The 18627-nt window shown below is 35.2% G+C and overlaps 1 protein-coding gene across 1 annotated transcript in view; it reads left to right on the top strand.

The window, feature by feature from the left end:
- CA1 (carbonic anhydrase 1) overlaps window positions 1-18356 on the top strand; it is a 52692-nt gene extending 34336 nt beyond the window's left edge. Inside the window, exons 2-8 of the mRNA XM_010381749.2 lie at window positions 2666-2726; window positions 5862-6059; window positions 7248-7366; window positions 10645-10740; window positions 11703-11765; window positions 14415-14570; window positions 17914-18356. Of these exons, the coding sequence (XP_010380051.1) occupies window positions 2690-2726; window positions 5862-6059; window positions 7248-7366; window positions 10645-10740; window positions 11703-11765; window positions 14415-14570; window positions 17914-18030 (786 nt within the window). The 5' untranslated portion in view covers window positions 2666-2689 and the 3' untranslated portion in view covers window positions 18031-18356. The remainder of the gene's footprint in view (window positions 1-2665; window positions 2727-5861; window positions 6060-7247; window positions 7367-10644; window positions 10741-11702; window positions 11766-14414; window positions 14571-17913) is intronic.
- The last annotated feature ends 271 nt before the right edge of the window (window positions 18357-18627 follow it).

Here is an 18627-nt window from a genome sequence, read left to right as displayed (position 1 = left end):
TTAAAACTGACTTAAATATATACTTAAAAACACTGAAGAAATGCTTTTTTGAAACACATTTTAGGGTACTAAAAAATCTGTAGGTGAAATTAATTGGTGTTAACAAATGTAATAATCTAATATATATTATATATGTATAAATTTAAATTATATTATATTATATACTACATATTATATATAATATATAATTAAATTATATTATATATAAATTTAAATTATATATATAATATATATTATATATATATATATATATTTTAGTTTAGAAAAAGCAGAGGCCATGTAGATTAAATTCCTTCTTGGTAGGCAAAAGTAGCCCAAAGATCATCCTGGAAAAGTATACTGGGAGGAGACTGTTGGTGAAAGTGAAGTGAATACAAAATTAAACGTCTTGAATTTGGCATAGATTCAGCTGGGAAAAGCAAAATTTGTAAGCAGAAAAAGAGGGATAAAGGTAAATGGGAAGGGTGTTTGGACTCATAAAGCCTCGTTAAACTTTATATCCTTTCTCTATATAATTTTCTGCCTGAGGCAGTACACTAGCACACCCTGGGTACATAATAAAATAAAAGGTGATAATAGTTAGGGTCCAGTGTCATTCCGTACCTAAAACTTTAAATAAATTACCATTCCATATGGATGTTAAAGCATTCATGTAACAAATCATCACATAATCATGTAATGAAAGGGGGTTGCTGTTTTTCAAATTTGTTGATTAATAGAACAGTTCAAGCTAAAGTTACTTTTCACAAAGTATACAATATTAGGAGGCAAATTACCTGGCAAAGGGTAGTCTGCTCCTGTCACTCCATGAGCTTCCAGAGTGAAGTAAGCCCAAGGATGAAGCCTGACTCTTGGTCATCTTGAGCCAAACCAAGCTGCATCACCTAATCCAATCCTCCAGAAAATAGAATCAACTGGAGGTCAGTGGACAATTGTTGACAGTGGAAGGTTGAGAAAATGTATTAGCTTTGGAATTAGTCAGATCTAGGTTTAAACCCTAGGCTTATGGGATATAAACAGCCACTTGCAAGCTTTGTAACCCTGAGGAGGTGTCTTCACCTCTGTAAGCCTCAATTTTTTTTAATGTAAAACACAATTGTTTTTTTTCCAGAAACAACTATGTTGCCCAGGCTAGTCTGGAACTTGTAGGCTCAAGAGATCTTCCCATCTCAGCCGAAAACACAGATTTTAATGCCCAATTTTGTTATAATAAGAATTAAATAAGTTGATGCACGTAAAGTTTTTAGCACAGCAATTGATCCCTATTGGGCCTTCAATAAACAGTACTTTGAAAAAAAAATAATTCCCTTTTAAACTATATCTTCTTATGCTTACTGAAGCCATAGAATGGGAGCTTGGGTCTCTTCCCACTCTGTGGATGTTCATGACCACAGCCCACTCTGCGTATAAGACAATGCACCATCATTAACTGCAAAGGAGCAAACAACGTGTCTCCAGTCAGCCTTGGTGAAAATTGCCCCGATCCCTCTCTTCTTTCAAGGGTTGCAGCAGCTCAAACAATCCTTACAGTGTGAAAGGAGGAATGACTATCATGGCATGAAAAAAGCATCACTATGGAAGCTTATTTTTCTGGTTGTCTTTTCTTTGAGCATGTTTAGAGCTTTGAATATGTAGAACTGGTCAGAGTCTGGCACATTCTAATCAATTTTCTTTGCCTTCCTGAAAAGTCCTGTGTACCTTCTCATCATTCAATGGGCATCAGTTTTCATCTTGGTCCAGGCTTAACTTGGACTTAAGAGTATTGTGAGCATAGGAGGGGAATTAATTGTGGCATTTGGTGGAGGTAAGTGAAGAAGGCAACTGGATTAGGAGGCTGAAGTCTTGGCTTCTTGGCTTGTTGCTAGTTATGACAAAGTACTTCAACATCTCTCAATTACAAAATGCTAATTCTTACTATATAGGATTTGTATGTATGTGTGATGGTGAAATAAAATAATAAGAAAGGGGTTTATAAACTATAGAGAACTATTAAAAAAGAAGACTTTCATTCTAGTAGACCAATTTGATGTATCAAATAAATATTGGGCCATATTTAACTTTAATATTAATAAAATCTTCTTCATTTATGAATCCCAATATTGCTCCAAAATGAACTTTATTCTTACCCTGTACATCTATAAAATGTACCATTATAAATAACATATATTACAAATGATTAGTAATTTAATTATCTGATTTTAAATTAACATTATGATACTAATTCAGATCAGCCTGTAAACACACAAATTATTCTCCTGATAAATTACTTTTGCTTGTATTGCTTAAGTAACTAACAAAGGTAGAGTTGGAAATCTTAAGTGTACAAAGTATTTTTCATTTAGAAAATCTAAAGATTTATATATGATAATATTAAGTCATATCTTCTACTAACATGAGTGAAACAGGACTTGGCTTTATAAAATCTAGGATTTGATAATTCTCTTTTACAATATAAGAAAATAAAGCAATTGAAACTAACATAGCCCTTGTAGAATTTTTTACAACACCTTTTTTAGATATGTGTACTCCCTGATAAGCAGAGATGATGAAATAATGTCCTTTTAAGGGCAAATAAGTTTCTATAAAAATGCCCAAGCAGGGATTTAAGGTGTCTCCTGCACGCACAGTTGCAGTTAGTTATTCCAGGTATTATTTTTGTTTTCAGAAAAAGAAAACTCAGTAGAAGATAATGGCAAGTCCAGACTGGGGATATGATGACAAAAATGGTAAGAGTTCTCCTGTTTATATAGATCAAAATGATAGCTTCTTTCCATTTCCAACAGAAGAGATATTAAGCATTTAAAATAACAGTACAGCCATAGGTTAATTGTTGAACTGCCTGCTTTAAATAATTATTCTATCTTTGTGTGTATTCTTATCATTGTCTTTTGGGGTATGACTGACTACAAAATATGTTTGATATATGTACAGGCATACCTCAGAGATACTGCAGGTTCAGGTTCAGACCCCTATCATTAAGCAAATATCACAAGAAAGCAAGTCACATAAAATTTGGAGTTTTCCAGGGCATTTAAAAGTTATGTTTACACTATGCTGTTGTCTATTGTGTGCAATAGCATTATGTCTAAAAAATATACATACCTTAATTAAAAATACTTTATTGCTAAAATATGCTGGTGATCATCTGAGCCTTCAGAAGTATTACTTTTTTTTTTTCTTTGAGTCAGAGTCTCACTCTGTCGCCCAGGCTAGAGTGCAATGGCACGATCTAGGCTTACTGCAACCTCCGCCTCGCAGGTTCAAATGATTCTCCTGCCTCAGCCTCCTGAGTAGCTGGGACTACAGGCGCCCACCACCACGCCTAGCTATTTTTTTTGTATTTTTAGTAGAGATGGGGTTCCACCGTGTTAGCCAGGATGGTCTCTATCCCCTGACCTCATAATCCACCCTCCTTGGCCTCCCAAAGTGCTGGGATTACAGGTGTGAGCCACCACGCCTAGCCAAGTATTAATCTTTTTGATGGAGGAGGGTCTTGCCTCAATGTGGATGACTGCTGACCGATCAGGTGGTGGTTGCTGAAGGTTGGGAAGGCTCAAAGTTATCTATGACTTTGGAATCAACTTCTTCCAAACTCCTATTAATGTTGACAACTTGACCTTCTCCCTTGAATTATGAATGTTCATGCAGAATGGTGAATCCTTTCTAGACAACTTCAATTTCCTTTACTCAGATCCATCATAAAAAAATTATTATCTATGGGAACTATAGCCTTACAAAATGTATTCTTAAATAAGATTTGAAAGTTGAAATTTTTCCTTGATCCATACACGGCAGAATAGATGCTGTGTTAGCAGGCATGAACATAACATCAATCTCCTTGTACATCTCCATCAGAGCTCCTGGGTGACCAGGTGCATTGTCAATGAGCAGTAATATTTTGAAAGGAATCTTCTTTTACAGAGGAGTAGAGCTCAACAGTGGGCTTCAAAATATTCAGTAAATCAGGCTGTGAACAGATGTGCTGTCCTTCAGGCTTTATTGTTCCTTTTAGAGAGCACAGGCAGAGTAGATTGAGCATAATTCTTAATGGTCCTAGGATTTTCAGAATACTAAATGAGTGTTGGCTTCGACTTAAAGTCAACAACTGCATTTGACCCTAACAAAAGAGTCAGGCTGTTTTTTAAAACTTTGAAACCATGCATTGACTTCTCCTCTCTAGCTATGAAAGACTTAGATGCTATCTTCTTCCAATAGAAGGCTGTTTTGTCTACTCTGAAAATCTGTTGTTTAGTGTAGTCACCTTCATTGGTTATCTTAGCTAGATCTTCTGCGTAACTATCTGCAGCTTCTGTATCAGCACTTGCCACTTCACCTCGCACTTTCATGTTATGGAGATGGCATCTTTCTTTATATCTCATGAACCAACCTCCACTAGCTTCTAACTTTTCTTCTGCAGCTTCTTTGCCTTTCTAAGCCTTCACAGAATTAAAGAGCGCTGTAACCTTGTCTAATTAGGATGTGACTTAAGGGAATGTGGTTGTTGGTTTGATCTTCTATCCAGACTACTCAAACTTTCTCCATATCAGCAGTAATGCTTCTTTGCTTTCTTATCATTTGTGTGTGCACTGGTGTAGCACCTTTAATTTTCTCCAGGAAGTTTTCTTTTGCATTCACAACTTGGCTAACTGGCACAAAAAGTCTACTTTTTGGCCTGTCTCAACTCTTGACATGCCTTCCTCACTGGGCTTAATCATTTCTAGCTTTTGATTTAAAGTGAGAAACATGTGACTCTTCCTCTTACTGGAATACTTACAGGTCATTGTAGGGTTATTAATCAGATTAATTTCAATATTGTTGTCTCAGGGAATAGGAAGACTTATAGAGAGGGAGAGAGATGGGGAACACCCAGTCAGTAAAGTAGTGAAAACACACACAACATTTACAGGTTAAGTTCATCATCTTACTTGGACATAGTTTATGGTGCCACAACACTATTACAATAGTAACATCAAAGATCACAATGATAGATATATGAACAATTAAAAAGTTTAAAATATTGTGAGAATTACCAAAATGTGACACAGAGACGTGAAGTAAACACATGCTGTTGAAAATATGCCCCTAATAAGCTTGCTTGATGCAAGATTGCTACAAATCCTCAGTTTGTAAAAAATGCAATATCTGCAAAGCACAATAAAGTGAAATGCAATAAAATGAGGTATGCTTGTATTAGAAATCTATTGCTGATAATAAAACATGTATAGTCTAATCCTATATACTATGAGTATAGATCTATATTAGTAGTATTGACAAATACACTATTTTATAGTATAATATAGAAAAGAGACCAGGTGCAGTGGCTCATGCCTGTAATCCCAGCACTTTGGGAGACTGAGGCAGGTGGATCACTTGAGGTCAGCAGTTCAAGACCAGCCTGGACAACATGATGAAACCCTATCTCTACTAAAAATACAAAAAAAATGGCCAGGTGTGGTGGCACATGCCTGTAATCCCAGCCACTTGAGAAGCTGAGGCATGAGAATTGCTTGAGCTTGGGACACAGAGGTTGCAGTGAGCCGAGAGCACATTACTGCACTGCAGCCTGGGTGACAGAGCAAGACTCTGTCAAAAAAAAAAAAAAAAAAAAGAAAGAAAGAAAGAAAGAAAGAAAGAAAGAAAGAAAGAAAGAAAGAAAGAAAGAAAGAAAGAAAGAAAGAAAGAAAGAAAGAAAGAAAGAAAGAAAAGGGACATTTTCAAACACAGAATTTTTATTAATCTTAACAGAATATCATTTAATACACTTAAACCCTAATCTAATAAGCAAATAGGTAACTACACTCCTAAAACTTGGAATCAGGCATTTGATAAAGTATCGATTTTACTCGTGTTTGTCCTTGTAGGTCCTGAACAATGGAGCAAGCTATATCCCATTGCCAATGGAAATAACCAGTCCCCTGTTGATATTAAAACCAGTGAAACCAAACATGACACCTCTCTGAAACCTATTAGTGTCTCCTACAACCCAGCCACAGCCAAAGAAATTATCAATGTGGGACATTCCTTCCATGTAAATTTTGAGGACACCGATAACCGATCAGGTGAGCTGAAAGACCCTGCTGATATTTTTTTTCTTACAGTCTACTGGGGAAGTTTAAAAAATAGTACTCGAGAAACATGATACCCATTCTAAGTCTTTTGTGCTTGTGTGCAGCATTGCTGTAATCTAGTGAGACATCTTGGACTTCTGGAAAACGCCCAGGTGGTAAAGACAATTTTTGGAATTCCCAGCTCTGTATTTTCAGCCTTTCTTCTCAAAGTCACCATCACATCTCTTCTGGTCATTCCGGTATCTGTGTGTTCACTTCACTCTCTCTGAATAAACAGTATTTATCCAGAAAGGTCTAGTGAACCAGTCATTACAAATATAACAACTGAAAAGAAAAATATTTTCTAATTGAGATGAAGATGAACAAGCACAGTAGAAAAGAAAAACAAAGCAGTGACTGAATTATCCTTATACTCCAGAATCTGGAACAAATTTTGCTACAGAGTTAGCTTTTCATGAAGGTTTATTGACTATTTTATTAAATGACAATTCCATAAAACTGTTCTACTGATTTAAAATGCTAAACTTGTTTACAAGTTTCTGAGGCCTAAATTTTAAGTACCTTGGGGCTATGTCCATTATTAATATTAGATGAGGTCTGGTATTATGTGCATTTAACTAATATTATCATTGGATAGGCTCTCCAAACAAAGTTTTAAAAGTGCCCCACTGCCCCACTGGTACTCTCTCTTGGTCCTTGGTCAAGGATTCTCAACAAAGCTGTCAAGATACACTGTTGTGTCTTCATCAGTTGCAGAGTAGGTGATGAATGGTTCATTACTCAAAATAAACTACTAAAGATTTTTTATGCATATTATCTTTGTTGAAAGAATGAAGGAATAAACTTGCAAATAAAAGGAGATTCAAGGACAGCCCTGTAATGATATAATTCACTCACCTTGCAATATGCCTTCTAGGAGTTAGAAATAGGTAAAATTACAGCTCGTGTGCTGGGAAATGTATATAACTCATGGAATATCTCATCAGTGCCACAGTCAGGGGTGTACCATACATATGACTGTCATCCTCGTGGATGTGGGGTAAAACAAGATGAAAGTTTAGGCACTAATGTTTGTTTTCACTTCTAGTCAACACAATTTAGTGTTGGTTTATATTAAATGCAAAGATAAGCTAGAGTTTGCAGAGCATCAGACTAACAATTGGTTCCCTTTTCTTCCAGTGCTGAAAGGTGGTCCTCTCTCCGACAGCTATAGGCTCTTTCAGTTCCATTTTCACTGGGGCAGTACAAATGAGTGTGGTTCCGAACATACAGTGGATGGAGTGAAATATTCTAGCGAGGTAATGTAATTTAGTAAGTGAGAGATAATTACCCTGAGAGTACTCCCAGAAGCAGCTTCTCCCTTCTCTCCTAAAACAACATCATAACGACTCCAAAGGAATGAGTATTCCAGTAATGAACTCCCAGGTTCCATTAAAATCAAGCACAGACACATAACGTTTGGCAAGAGAGGGAAATTTTTCATGTGGAAAGAGGCAGCTAAACTCCTGAGTCCAAGATTCACCTTTCCCTGAGAATGCCTCAAAAACTGTTACCTTGATATCATAGCTAGCTTCATAGGTTAGAGCTCTCATTTAAAGCTCTAACCCCAAATGGAACACACCACCATTTCCTCATTATTTAAATGTTCAAGTTTGGACACACCAGCAGTATGGTTGTGACCAAGCTGGGACAATTCAATGAGACTCTACTAAGAGCTTGAATTCAACCATAGCAATGGTCACAGAGAACAGCATACACCCAGATGAGGGTCTGAGCTTCCCTGGCTCTTAAACTGCTCTCACATGGAATGTGTGACTTATTTCAGGACATTATTATCTGTACATCCAAAGAAAAATTGGAGACATGTACACCAAACTGTCAACAGAGGGTCTGGGAGATTAAAATGGGAGAAATTTTGCTCTTTGCTTTGGCTGTGTGAATTATAAAATACATGTGTACCCATATATGCAGGCTGACTTTTTAATTTTGCTTTCATCAAAATGAATTCTATAATATACTTAATTTTGCAACCTGCTTTTTTCTATTTACCCATTTATCATGATAATTTTTTTAAAACCAGAAGACTGAATTCCACCTCACTTTTTTCCTTTCTGCATAGTATTTCATTTGGGTGAATACATCATAATTTATTTAACTACCTTCTATTGATGAACAATCACAACATACAATTTTTGTTTAATTGCTTTCTTTTCCTTTTATTAAAAAAATGCTTCAGTAAATGTATCTGTACATATATAGTGAAAGTGAAAGTAAAAGTGCTAGTGAAAGTAATTATGTAGGATAGATTTTTACAGGGCAGATTGCCAAGTTACAAAGTATATGTATCTTTTTTTCTGATAGAATATCAGTGATTGTGTACAAATAAAACTTGCTTTATCTTGTGTTGTAAAGCATGACTAACACCTTTCAATGCTGCAAGAATCTGTTCATTGGATTTTCCCCTCCATAAAATTGAAGATAGATTAAAATTAAATAGACTAACAGCCTAAATTAGCATTATCTTTTTGGAAAGACAGTTGGTAGTATCCAAGAAAACTAAATTAGTGACTCTCTCATCTAAATTGAGAAAAATCAATATAACCCATGCTAGATATGAGAGACACTTAGCCACAAAGTTTAGCATGTGATTAAATTTAATTCAATAAACCTTCTTGGGATACCTATAAGACACTAGATTTGAGAGGCAGTGCAGCCTGTTGCTTAAGAATGCAAGTACCCAGCTGACTGCCAGGGTTTGAATCAAAGCTCGACCACTTACTAGCTGTACAACTTCGAACAAATCACTCTACACTCCAATATTCCTATATAGAGAATCTAGATAATATAACAGTATCCATCTCAATGATTGTTAACAGCATGAAAAGAGTAAACCCATACAGAGCACACTTAGACCAGCACCTTTTATGTTGCATGTGCTGAATAATGTTACTTAACATTTCCATAGAGACACAAGCAAGCCCTTTTCAAGCAGGGAAGTGTAGGCATAAATTATTGTGATTAAATAAATACAGTAGTAAATGGCAGTATGACTATTCACAAAGAAGCACAGGAATACAGATGTAAGAATAATTGATTACAAGTAGGGACAGAATCTAGACTGGCATGGTCAGAGGAAATTGCAATAAGTGATCCCTCGTAATATACTGTCTTAATCATTCTTTTTTCATTCAACAAATATTCATTGAACACCTACAATATGCCAGATACTCTCTTTATTTATTTTTTGTTTGTATTTATTTATTTATTTTTGAGAAAGAGTCTTGCTCTCTCACCCAGGCTGGAGTCCAGAGGTGCGATCTCGGCTCACTGCAACCTCCTTCTCTCGGGTTCAAATGATTCTCCTGTCTCGGCATCCTGAGTAGCTGGGATTACAAGCATGCGCCACCACACCCGGCTAATTTTGTATTTGTAGTAGAAACGGAGTTTCACCATGTTGGTCAGGCTGATCTCGAACTCCTGACCTCGCGATCCGCCCTCCTTGGCCTCCCAAAGTGCTGAAATTACAGGCGTGAGATATTGTTTTTAAAAAGTACTTGTGATCAGAACTTGCATTTGGTAGGGAAAATAAAAATTTCAGAGGAAGGAAGGGAAGAAGGAAGGGAGGGAGGGAGGGAGGAGAATAGGAAGAAGAGAGATTAAATAAGTGATATGGATAGAATTGTTTTGATTTGTGGTGGTTACTTTATGTTGGATGATCAGAAAAGAATTATTTAAGGAGTGGCATTTGAGTTCAACCCTAACTCAAGACAAAAGTCTGCCACTTGAAGATCATGGGGAAGGAAATTCCAGAGAATATTAAAAGCTAATGCAAATACTCAAAGTTGTGATGAAGTATAATCTGTAAGATGTGAATGTTGATAGGTGGGGAAAGTAAGAAATGAATGATAATTGTTGTACTTATTGATTGAGCAATTAAAAAACCTTATCCTAAGAAGGTAAATTTAAGCAGGTTTGGCAAGAAGGAAATTTAGAGTTCTATTTTGGCCAGATTAAGTTTGAAACATCTGTTAGACATCCATGTAGAGAAATCAAGAATACATACATACATACTTGGATATATAAATCTAAAGTTTGCAGAGACATTAAACTGGAGATATTTATTTGAGAGGTGTCTGAAAAGGGCACTAATGTGCCTGAAAGAATCTGTTCTTGGCCGAGACTCCCAGATACTCCAGGAACCCTTTCTCACGAATTTACTACAAAGTACCTCATGTGATAGAAAATTACTTCAATCATTTTCCCAAAAACTAGTTAGTCATGTTTCCTGATCCTTTCATAACAAAGAGAGATATATTCAAAAGAGTAATATTAAATAACAATATTGTAGGAAAGGACATTTTTCTTACTGTTTCCAGGTTTTGCAATCTCTACTTGGCACACAGATAACCCTTCCTAAGAATAAGAAGGTAACTCCTCTAATCCACTGGATAAAGGTTCACATAAGTTTTATGTATCTAAGCCAAGATACATCATCATATGGTAACAAGTTAACTTATAACTTACATTTGTCGTCATACTGGTATAAATAATTAATTAACCAGAGTATCATTTTTAGCTTCATGTAGTTCACTGGAATTCTGCAAAATACTCCAGCCTTGCTGAAGCTGTCTCAAAGGCTGATGGTTTGGCAGTTATTGGTGTTTTGATGAAGGTGAGTTACAGGTAGTTAAGTTACACAGCTCTGCTTCCAATTAGACCTCAAAATAGAAGGAAATAAGGCAACATATATTTTAGAATTTCTTATTTTAAAGTTCCCATTCAACCGATGACTACAGGTGAAAAAATAGTTCCCTAGTATTTTATTGCTTGGTTTTATCTCTGCTTTTGCCTCTGAGAGAAATGAGTTTCAGGTGGAGGTGACATAGAAAGGTGTTCATAGGGAAAAAGGAATTTCTATTTTCCAGCTCTTCCAAATTCCCCTTCCTCTAAACTTCTTACCTCATAGACTCTGAAATTTATTAATCTAATATCTCATCAGGAAAGAAATATTATTAAATATTAATAAGGAAACCTGAAACCATAGATTCAGAAATTTATCAATTTAAAAATCTCATTAGGAAAGAAATAAAGAGAATTTTTTCTTACAAAGAACATTCGGTTGATTTTTTTAAACGGGAGATGTTGCTCAAATACTCTATAGAAGAATCCCTGAAAAGTTCTACAAAAAAGTTATTATTAAATTGGATATGCCTGGGTAACTAAGTAACTCTTGAAATTATAGCATCTCTACCTAATCTTTACTGAGCACTTACAATATGCCAAAAACTGTAGTAATGATAACTAACATAACAGACCAAAATAAGAGATTCGTTTTCATGTCAGTTTTGATAAATTTCTAGATTTTGCCCTGTAAAACTTTGAACATATTGCCAATAATCAAGTTTAATCAAGTTTTTTGTTTGCTACTTTATCCGTAGGTACATATTATAAACGATTTATAGAGTACAAAGGCTCTCAAAGACATACAGCTTGAAAAACTTCTCCTTCTAAAGCAGAGAGAAAATACCTTACCTCTCGTCAGTTGCTAATTGAAAAAAAAAAATTAAAGCTTAGCTAAGAAGTGTTTGATTGACAATAATCTTTATCTCATACTTTATTTTCTTAAATCTCCAGGTTGGTGAGGCCAACCCAAAGCTACAGAAAGTACTTGATGCCCTCCATGCAATTAAAACCAAGGTAAATACACTAAATAAGTAGTTTAAATCAGAGAACAAGAATTTACAAATCTATGGAAATCATTTAATGAAGTATTAAAACCGGAAGTAGGAAGGCGATAGCAAAAGCTACCAACTAAAAATCAAGGTGCTACTTCAACATTGCCTACCTCTGAGAAAGTCTCTAATGCAGGGAATTGTTTTGGTTTTTTGTTTTTCATAGTTATGGTTTATTTATTTCAGCAGAATATGGCCTGTAGAAAAGCAGATTACATAGCCATTTAAATTTGCTTGAAAAACTGTATCTAACGAAATTGTGATTTTCCATTTGATAAATAAAGATATCTCTAGTTTTTTAGCAGTACAAAAATTCAGAAGTAAAGGGCATTCTTTTGAGATACGATTGATATGCAATCTTTGATAACCATAACTCTTATTAGTCAACTCAAAAAATGGATTTTTTTGATATACACAAAGTTAGCTTTATTGTTTTAATGGTAAGTAGTTAAACCATAAGTCAGAGATTTGTCATTTTTTTGCAGCATGGAGAACTGTCATATTTTTGTGTAAAATAAATCTGATTTATGCTGATTCTAGAAAAGATTAAACTTAAGTGAGTGTCTTATAAAGTATAAATGACAGAAGATAAAAAATAAGCCCTCAACTCAAGAGTTATCAAAAAAATATGAAAAGAAAATAGAAGGAAATAATTAGTGAAGATAAAAGCAGAAAAGAATAAAATAAGAAAGAAAAATTACGGCCGGGTGTGGTGGCTCATGCCTGCAATCCCTGCACTTTGGGAGGCCGAGGCGGGCAGATTGCCTGAGGTTTCAGGATTGAGATTGTAGGAGTTCAAGACCAGTCTGGCCAACATAGTGAAATCCTATCTATACTAAAAATACAAAAAATTAGCCAGGCATGGTGGCGCACGCATGTAGTCCTAGCTACTCAGGAGGTTGAGGTGGGAGAATCGCTTGAACCCGGGAGGTGGAGGCTGCAGTGAGCCGAGATTGTGCCACTGCACTCTAGTCTGGGTAACAGAGCAAGACTCTATCTTAAATAAATAAATTTTAAAAAGAAAAATGATGACTAAGTAAAGGATAAAATTTTATCAATAAATTGAAAAGTTGATTCTTTCAAAGAACAACAAAAAAGTCAGAATATGGGGAAGCTGGATAAAGAGAAAAAAAGCCATACATATAAAACATTATTAGAAATAAATGGGTCATGACTAAAGATATAGAAGAAACTTTTAAGAGACAAAATTTTTTATAACATTATGCCAGTAAATTTGAACATTTAGATAAAATGGATAATTTTCCAAGAAAATGTGAAGTAAGGGAATTGACTCACAAGGAGTTAGAATACCTAAATAGACTGAGAACCTAAAAGTAAATGTAAACAATAGTCAAAATGTATTAAACGAAAAGACTAGGCCCAGACCATTTCATGGAAAAGGATTACTCAACTTTTAAGAAACAATCACGCCAGTGTTAACTAAACTGCCCAGATGAAGGAACAGACACAAAACTTCCGGTCAATTTAATGGAATCTGATACCAAAACCGGGTATCAAAACTACAAAACAGACAAAACAAAAAACACAGCATAAACTTTCTTAGGAATATAGCTAAAGGAAATCCTAAAATTTATTATAATAAATCAAATTCAACAGTGTATTAAAAGAGTAGTTTCTGAATTAGTAGAGTATATCCCAAAAATACAAGAATGACTCAATATTAGAAAATCTTAAATTAATTCAATATATTAACTAAAGATGAAGAAAACCTCATGATCCACTTGTTAAATGCTTAAAAATCATTTTATAAAGGTTAATGCCCTTTCTTTAGGATGAAACAAAATGAAAGAAAACTGCCTGAAAACTTCTTGAATTTGATAAAGAATTTTACCTAGAAACTTGTATCAACATTTTACTTCATAGTGAAAGACTTGAAGCATTTTCATTTGAATCAGGCACAAGACCAAGCTGCCACTGTGACCATCATAATTGAAAATTATAATAAGGGTCCTAATCAGTGCAACAAAATAATGAAAGAGTACATATTATGACAGATATTGAAACAGCAAAAGCAAAACTATCATTATGTGCAGTTGATATCGTCATTAGCATCCACCTGAACACTCCAGAAGAATCATCTAAAATACAGAAAGCATAAAAGATTAGCATACAAACATCAGTACATTTCCTATACACCAGTAATAATCAGAAAAGATGATAAGAATAAATAGAATAAAACTAAAACAACCAATATGCATGTCAATAAAGATCTTTGCCATTGACATAGAATCTGCCATCATTCCTAGAGAAAAAATAAAAGCATTATACTAGAAGTTAAATATCTTTTAAAGATACAGATTGTAAAAACGTTTTTTGCATCTTTGCTTATCTGCAACCAAATGAAGAAGGAAGAAGATGTCTTGGTCAAAAACTTACATGTAACACATTTTTCATCTTTTTTCTTCTGTTGATATTACTGTTTATACCCACAAACACACCAGTCAAGAAATACTAAATAGAAAAATCAATGACTCTTAGCTAAAATGTCTACATAATGTATAACAAGATAATATAGCATATATATATATATATGTCACATATATTCATATAAGTATTTTATATCATGCTGTAATGATGTATTATTTTCTTCCAGGGCAAACGAGCCCCGTTCACAGATTTTGACCCCTCTACTCTCTTTCCTTCATCCCTGGATTTCTGGACCTACTCTGGCTCTCTGACTCATCCTCCTCTTTATGAGAGTGTAACCTGGATCGTCTGTAAGGAGAGCATCAGTGTCAGCTCAGAGCAGGTAGAGTTGTGAATGAATGGGAACTGGGAATATGTAGCAGGAATATTACTTTAATTGGTAGTATCAGTGAGAGAGATTATTATTTCAATCAGCTTTGTGAGAAGTTCATTTTTCCTCCCAACTTAAAAATAATAATTTGGGGACATCGGTTTATTAAACTATCCAAAACTGCATTATAATACAATTTTTTGACCTTTATGCAGAAAAAAAAAAAATGACTCCCACTACTCTTTCCTCCTTAATAAGGAAATATCCGACCTGTTAAATATCTTCTTAAGCATTTCAGAAATAAAAGAAAAACTGTGTGGACATTTCAATAAGATTTTGGGGAACTGTGGCTCTCAGCTGGCATACCTTGATAGTTGGCAAAATATTTTTGTTCCTTTTGTGGAGCTTAAACTTTTAAATATTCAGCAAAATATCTCATTAACTGTTATGTATAATTGTGATTATAGTAAGTATCATTGGTTGCTCAACCACTTTTATTATGTGCCTTACATATGTTTTGTTAGCCAATTCTCATAACAAACCCACAGGACAAGCATTCTAGCCTGTTGCTAACTGACATTTATTGAGCACATGCTGTATGTCAAGCATCATTCTAAGGGCTTTGCATGTATTAACCCATTTAATCTTCACAACAACACAGTGAAGTAAGTACTATATGGAAACTAAGGTACCAAGCTAATACATCACTCGCCCAACATACCCCAGCTGAAATTAAAAAGTTGATACTGACAGTGTAAAAGTGTTCCTATTTCTCCACATCCTCTCCAACACCTGTTGTTTCCTGACTTCTTAAAGATTGCCATTCTAACTGGTGTGAGATGGTATCTCATTGTGGTTTTGATTTGCATTTCTCTGATGGCGAGTGATGATGAGCATTTTTTCATGTGTCTGTTGGCTGTATGAATATCTTCTTTTGAGAAATGTCTGTTCATATCCTTTCCCCACTTTTTGATGGGGTTGTTTGTTTTTTTCTTGTATATTTGTTTGAGTTCTTTGTAGATTCTGGATATTAGCCCTTTGTCAGATGAGTAGGTTGCAAAAATTTTCTCCCATTCTGTAGGTTGCCTGTTCACTCTGATAGTAGTTTCTTTTGCTGTGCAAAAGCTCTTTAGTTTAATGAGATCCCATTTGTCAATTTTGGCTTTTGCTGCCGTTGCTTTTGGTGTTTTAGACATGAAGTCCTTGCCCATGCCTATGTCCTGAATGGTACTACCTAGATTTTCTTCTAGGGTTTTTATGGTATTAGGTCTAACATTTAAGTCTCTAATCCATCTTGAATTAATCTTCGTATAAGGGGTAAGGAAAGGATCCAGTTTCAGCTTTCTACTTATGGCTAGCCAATTTTCCCAGCACCATTTGTTAAATAGGGAATCCTTTCCCCATTTCTTGTTTCTCTCAGGTTTGTCAAAGATCAGATGGCTGTAGATGTGTGGTATTATTTCTGAGGACTCTGTTCTGTTCCATTGGTCTATAGCTCTGTTTTGGTACCAGTACCATGCTGTTTTGGTTACTGTAGCCTTGTAGTATAGTTTGAAGTCAGGTAGCGTGACGCCTCCAGCTTTGTCCTTTTGACTTAGGATTGTCTTGGCAATGCGGGCTCTTTTTTGGTTCCATATGAACTTTAAAGCAGTTTTTTCCAATTCTGTGAAGAAACTCATTGGTAGCTTGATGGGGATGGCATTGAATCTATAAATAACCTTGGGGAGTATGGCCATTTTCACGATATTGATTCTTCCTATCCATGAGCATGGTATGTTCTTCCATTTGTTTGTGTCCTCTTTTATTTCACTGAGCAGTGGTTGGTAGTTCTCCTTGAAGAGGTCCTTTACATCCCTTGTAAGCTGGATTCCTAGGTATTTTATTCTCTTTGAAGCAATTGTGAATGGAAGTTCATTCCTGATTTGGCTCTCTGCTTGTCTGTTACTGGTGTATAAGAATGCTTGTGATTTTTGCACATTAATTTTGTATCCTGAGACTTTGCTGAAGTTGCTTATCAGCTTAAGGAGATTTTGGGCTGAGACAATGGGGTTTTCTAAATATACAATCATGTCATCTGCAAACAGGGACAATTTCACTTCTTCTTTTCCTAACTGGATACCCTTGATTTCTTTCTCTTGCCTGATTGCCCTAGCCAGAACTTCCAACACTATGTTGAATAGGAGTGGTGAGAGAGGGCATCCCTGTCTTGTGCCAGTTTTCAAAGGGAATTTTTCCACTTTTACACTGTTGGTGGGATTGTAAACTAGTTCAACCATTATGGAAAACAGTATGGCAATTCCTCAAGGATCTAGAACTAGATGTACCATATGACCCAGCCATCCCACTACTGGGTATATACCCAAAGGATTATAAAGTATTCTACTACAAAGACACATGTACACGTATGTTTATTGCGGCACTATTCACAATAGCAAAGACTTGGAATCAACCCAAATGTCCATCTGTGACAGACTGGATTAAGAAAATGTGGCACATATACACCATGGAATACTATGCAGCCATAAAAAAGGATGAGTTTGTGTCCTTTGTAGGGACATGGATGCAGCTGGAAACCATCATTCTCAGCAAACTATCACAAGAACAGAAAACCAAACACCGCATGTTCTCACTCATAGGTGGGAACTGAACAATGAGATCACTTGGACTAGGGAAGGGGAACATCACACACTGGGGCCTATCATGGGGAGCGGGGAGGGAGGAGGAGGGAGGGATTGCATTGGGGAGTTATACATGATATAAATGATGAATTGATGGGTGCTGACGAGTTGATGGGTGCAGCACACCAACATGGCATAAGTATACATATGTAACAAACCTGCACGTTATGCACATGTACCCTAGAACTTAAAATAAAAAAAAAAAAAAAAAAAAAAAGGCGAACCCCCCCCAAAAAAAAATAATAAATTAATTAAATTACTTAATAAAAAGAAATGTAATCCCAGGACTTTGGGAAGCCAAAATGGGCTGATCACATATTTCAGGAGTTTAAGACCAGCCTGGGCAGCATGACAAAACCCTGTCTCTACAAAATACATTAAAAAAGTAAAAAATAAAGAAAATAAAAAAACTAAAAAAAAAAAAAAAAAAAAAAAAAAAAAAGTTGATACTTTAACCCAGTCATCAATAATTAAAGCAAAATGCCTGGTTCAAAGGAATGAATGTAAAGGATCTGGGGCTTCTCTCTTCCTGTTAGTGATATCACTGCAATTTCGAACTCAGTTTTCTAAATATTAGTGCATTAGTAATATTGACCTTTTTTTACAGTAATACTGTAAATAAAACGCTTTATGTAACTTTAAAAACTTTCTATGTTTAAAATATTTTATCCTTCCAGCTGGCACAATTCCGCAGTCTTCTGTCAAATGTTGAAGGTGATAACCCTGTCCCCATTCAGCACAACAACCGCCCAACCCAACCTCTGAAGGGCAGAACAGTGAGAGCTTCATTTTGATGAGTTGGAGAAGAAACTTGTCCTTCCTCAAGAACACAGTCCTGCTTCTGACATAATCCAGTAAAATAGTAATTTTTAAGAAATAAATGTATTTCAGTACTAGCAAGATAGCATGCCTTCAAATCAACCTGTAAAACTAAGAAACTTAAATTTTAGTTCTTACTGCCTAATTCAAGTAATAATTAGTAAGCTAGCAAATAGTAATCTGTAAGCATAAGCTTATGCTTAAATTCAAGTTTAGTTTGAGGAATTCTTTAAAATTACAACTGAGTGATTTTTATGTCTATTTTTTTCAGTTTATTTGAACTAATAATTTTATCTCTTTCTTTCTATTATGCATTCAGTTTCTAAGACCATTAAGTTTCTACTCTATTTACATTCAAAAATCTTACTTTACTTGCAAGAGTATTTTGCCTCAAATGTAACAACCTAAAAGCAGCTGAAGATAAAATATTGAGAAATTCATTTGCTTACTCCTGAAGACAAAAATACAACTGAGATGACAACTGGATTTAATATCGTTATGCTGGCCCAACATTGCTACCATTTGTGTTGTCTGTGATCAAAAAGATTATCTTTTATATAGGAGGATGATGC

Source organism: Rhinopithecus roxellana, chromosome 9, assembly GCF_007565055.1.
Source record: "Rhinopithecus roxellana isolate Shanxi Qingling chromosome 9, ASM756505v1, whole genome shotgun sequence".
Lineage (NCBI taxonomy): Eukaryota > Metazoa > Chordata > Mammalia > Primates > Cercopithecidae > Rhinopithecus > Rhinopithecus roxellana.
Note: the sequence above shows the minus strand (reverse complement) of the source record. Positions and strands in the feature narration are given on the sequence as shown.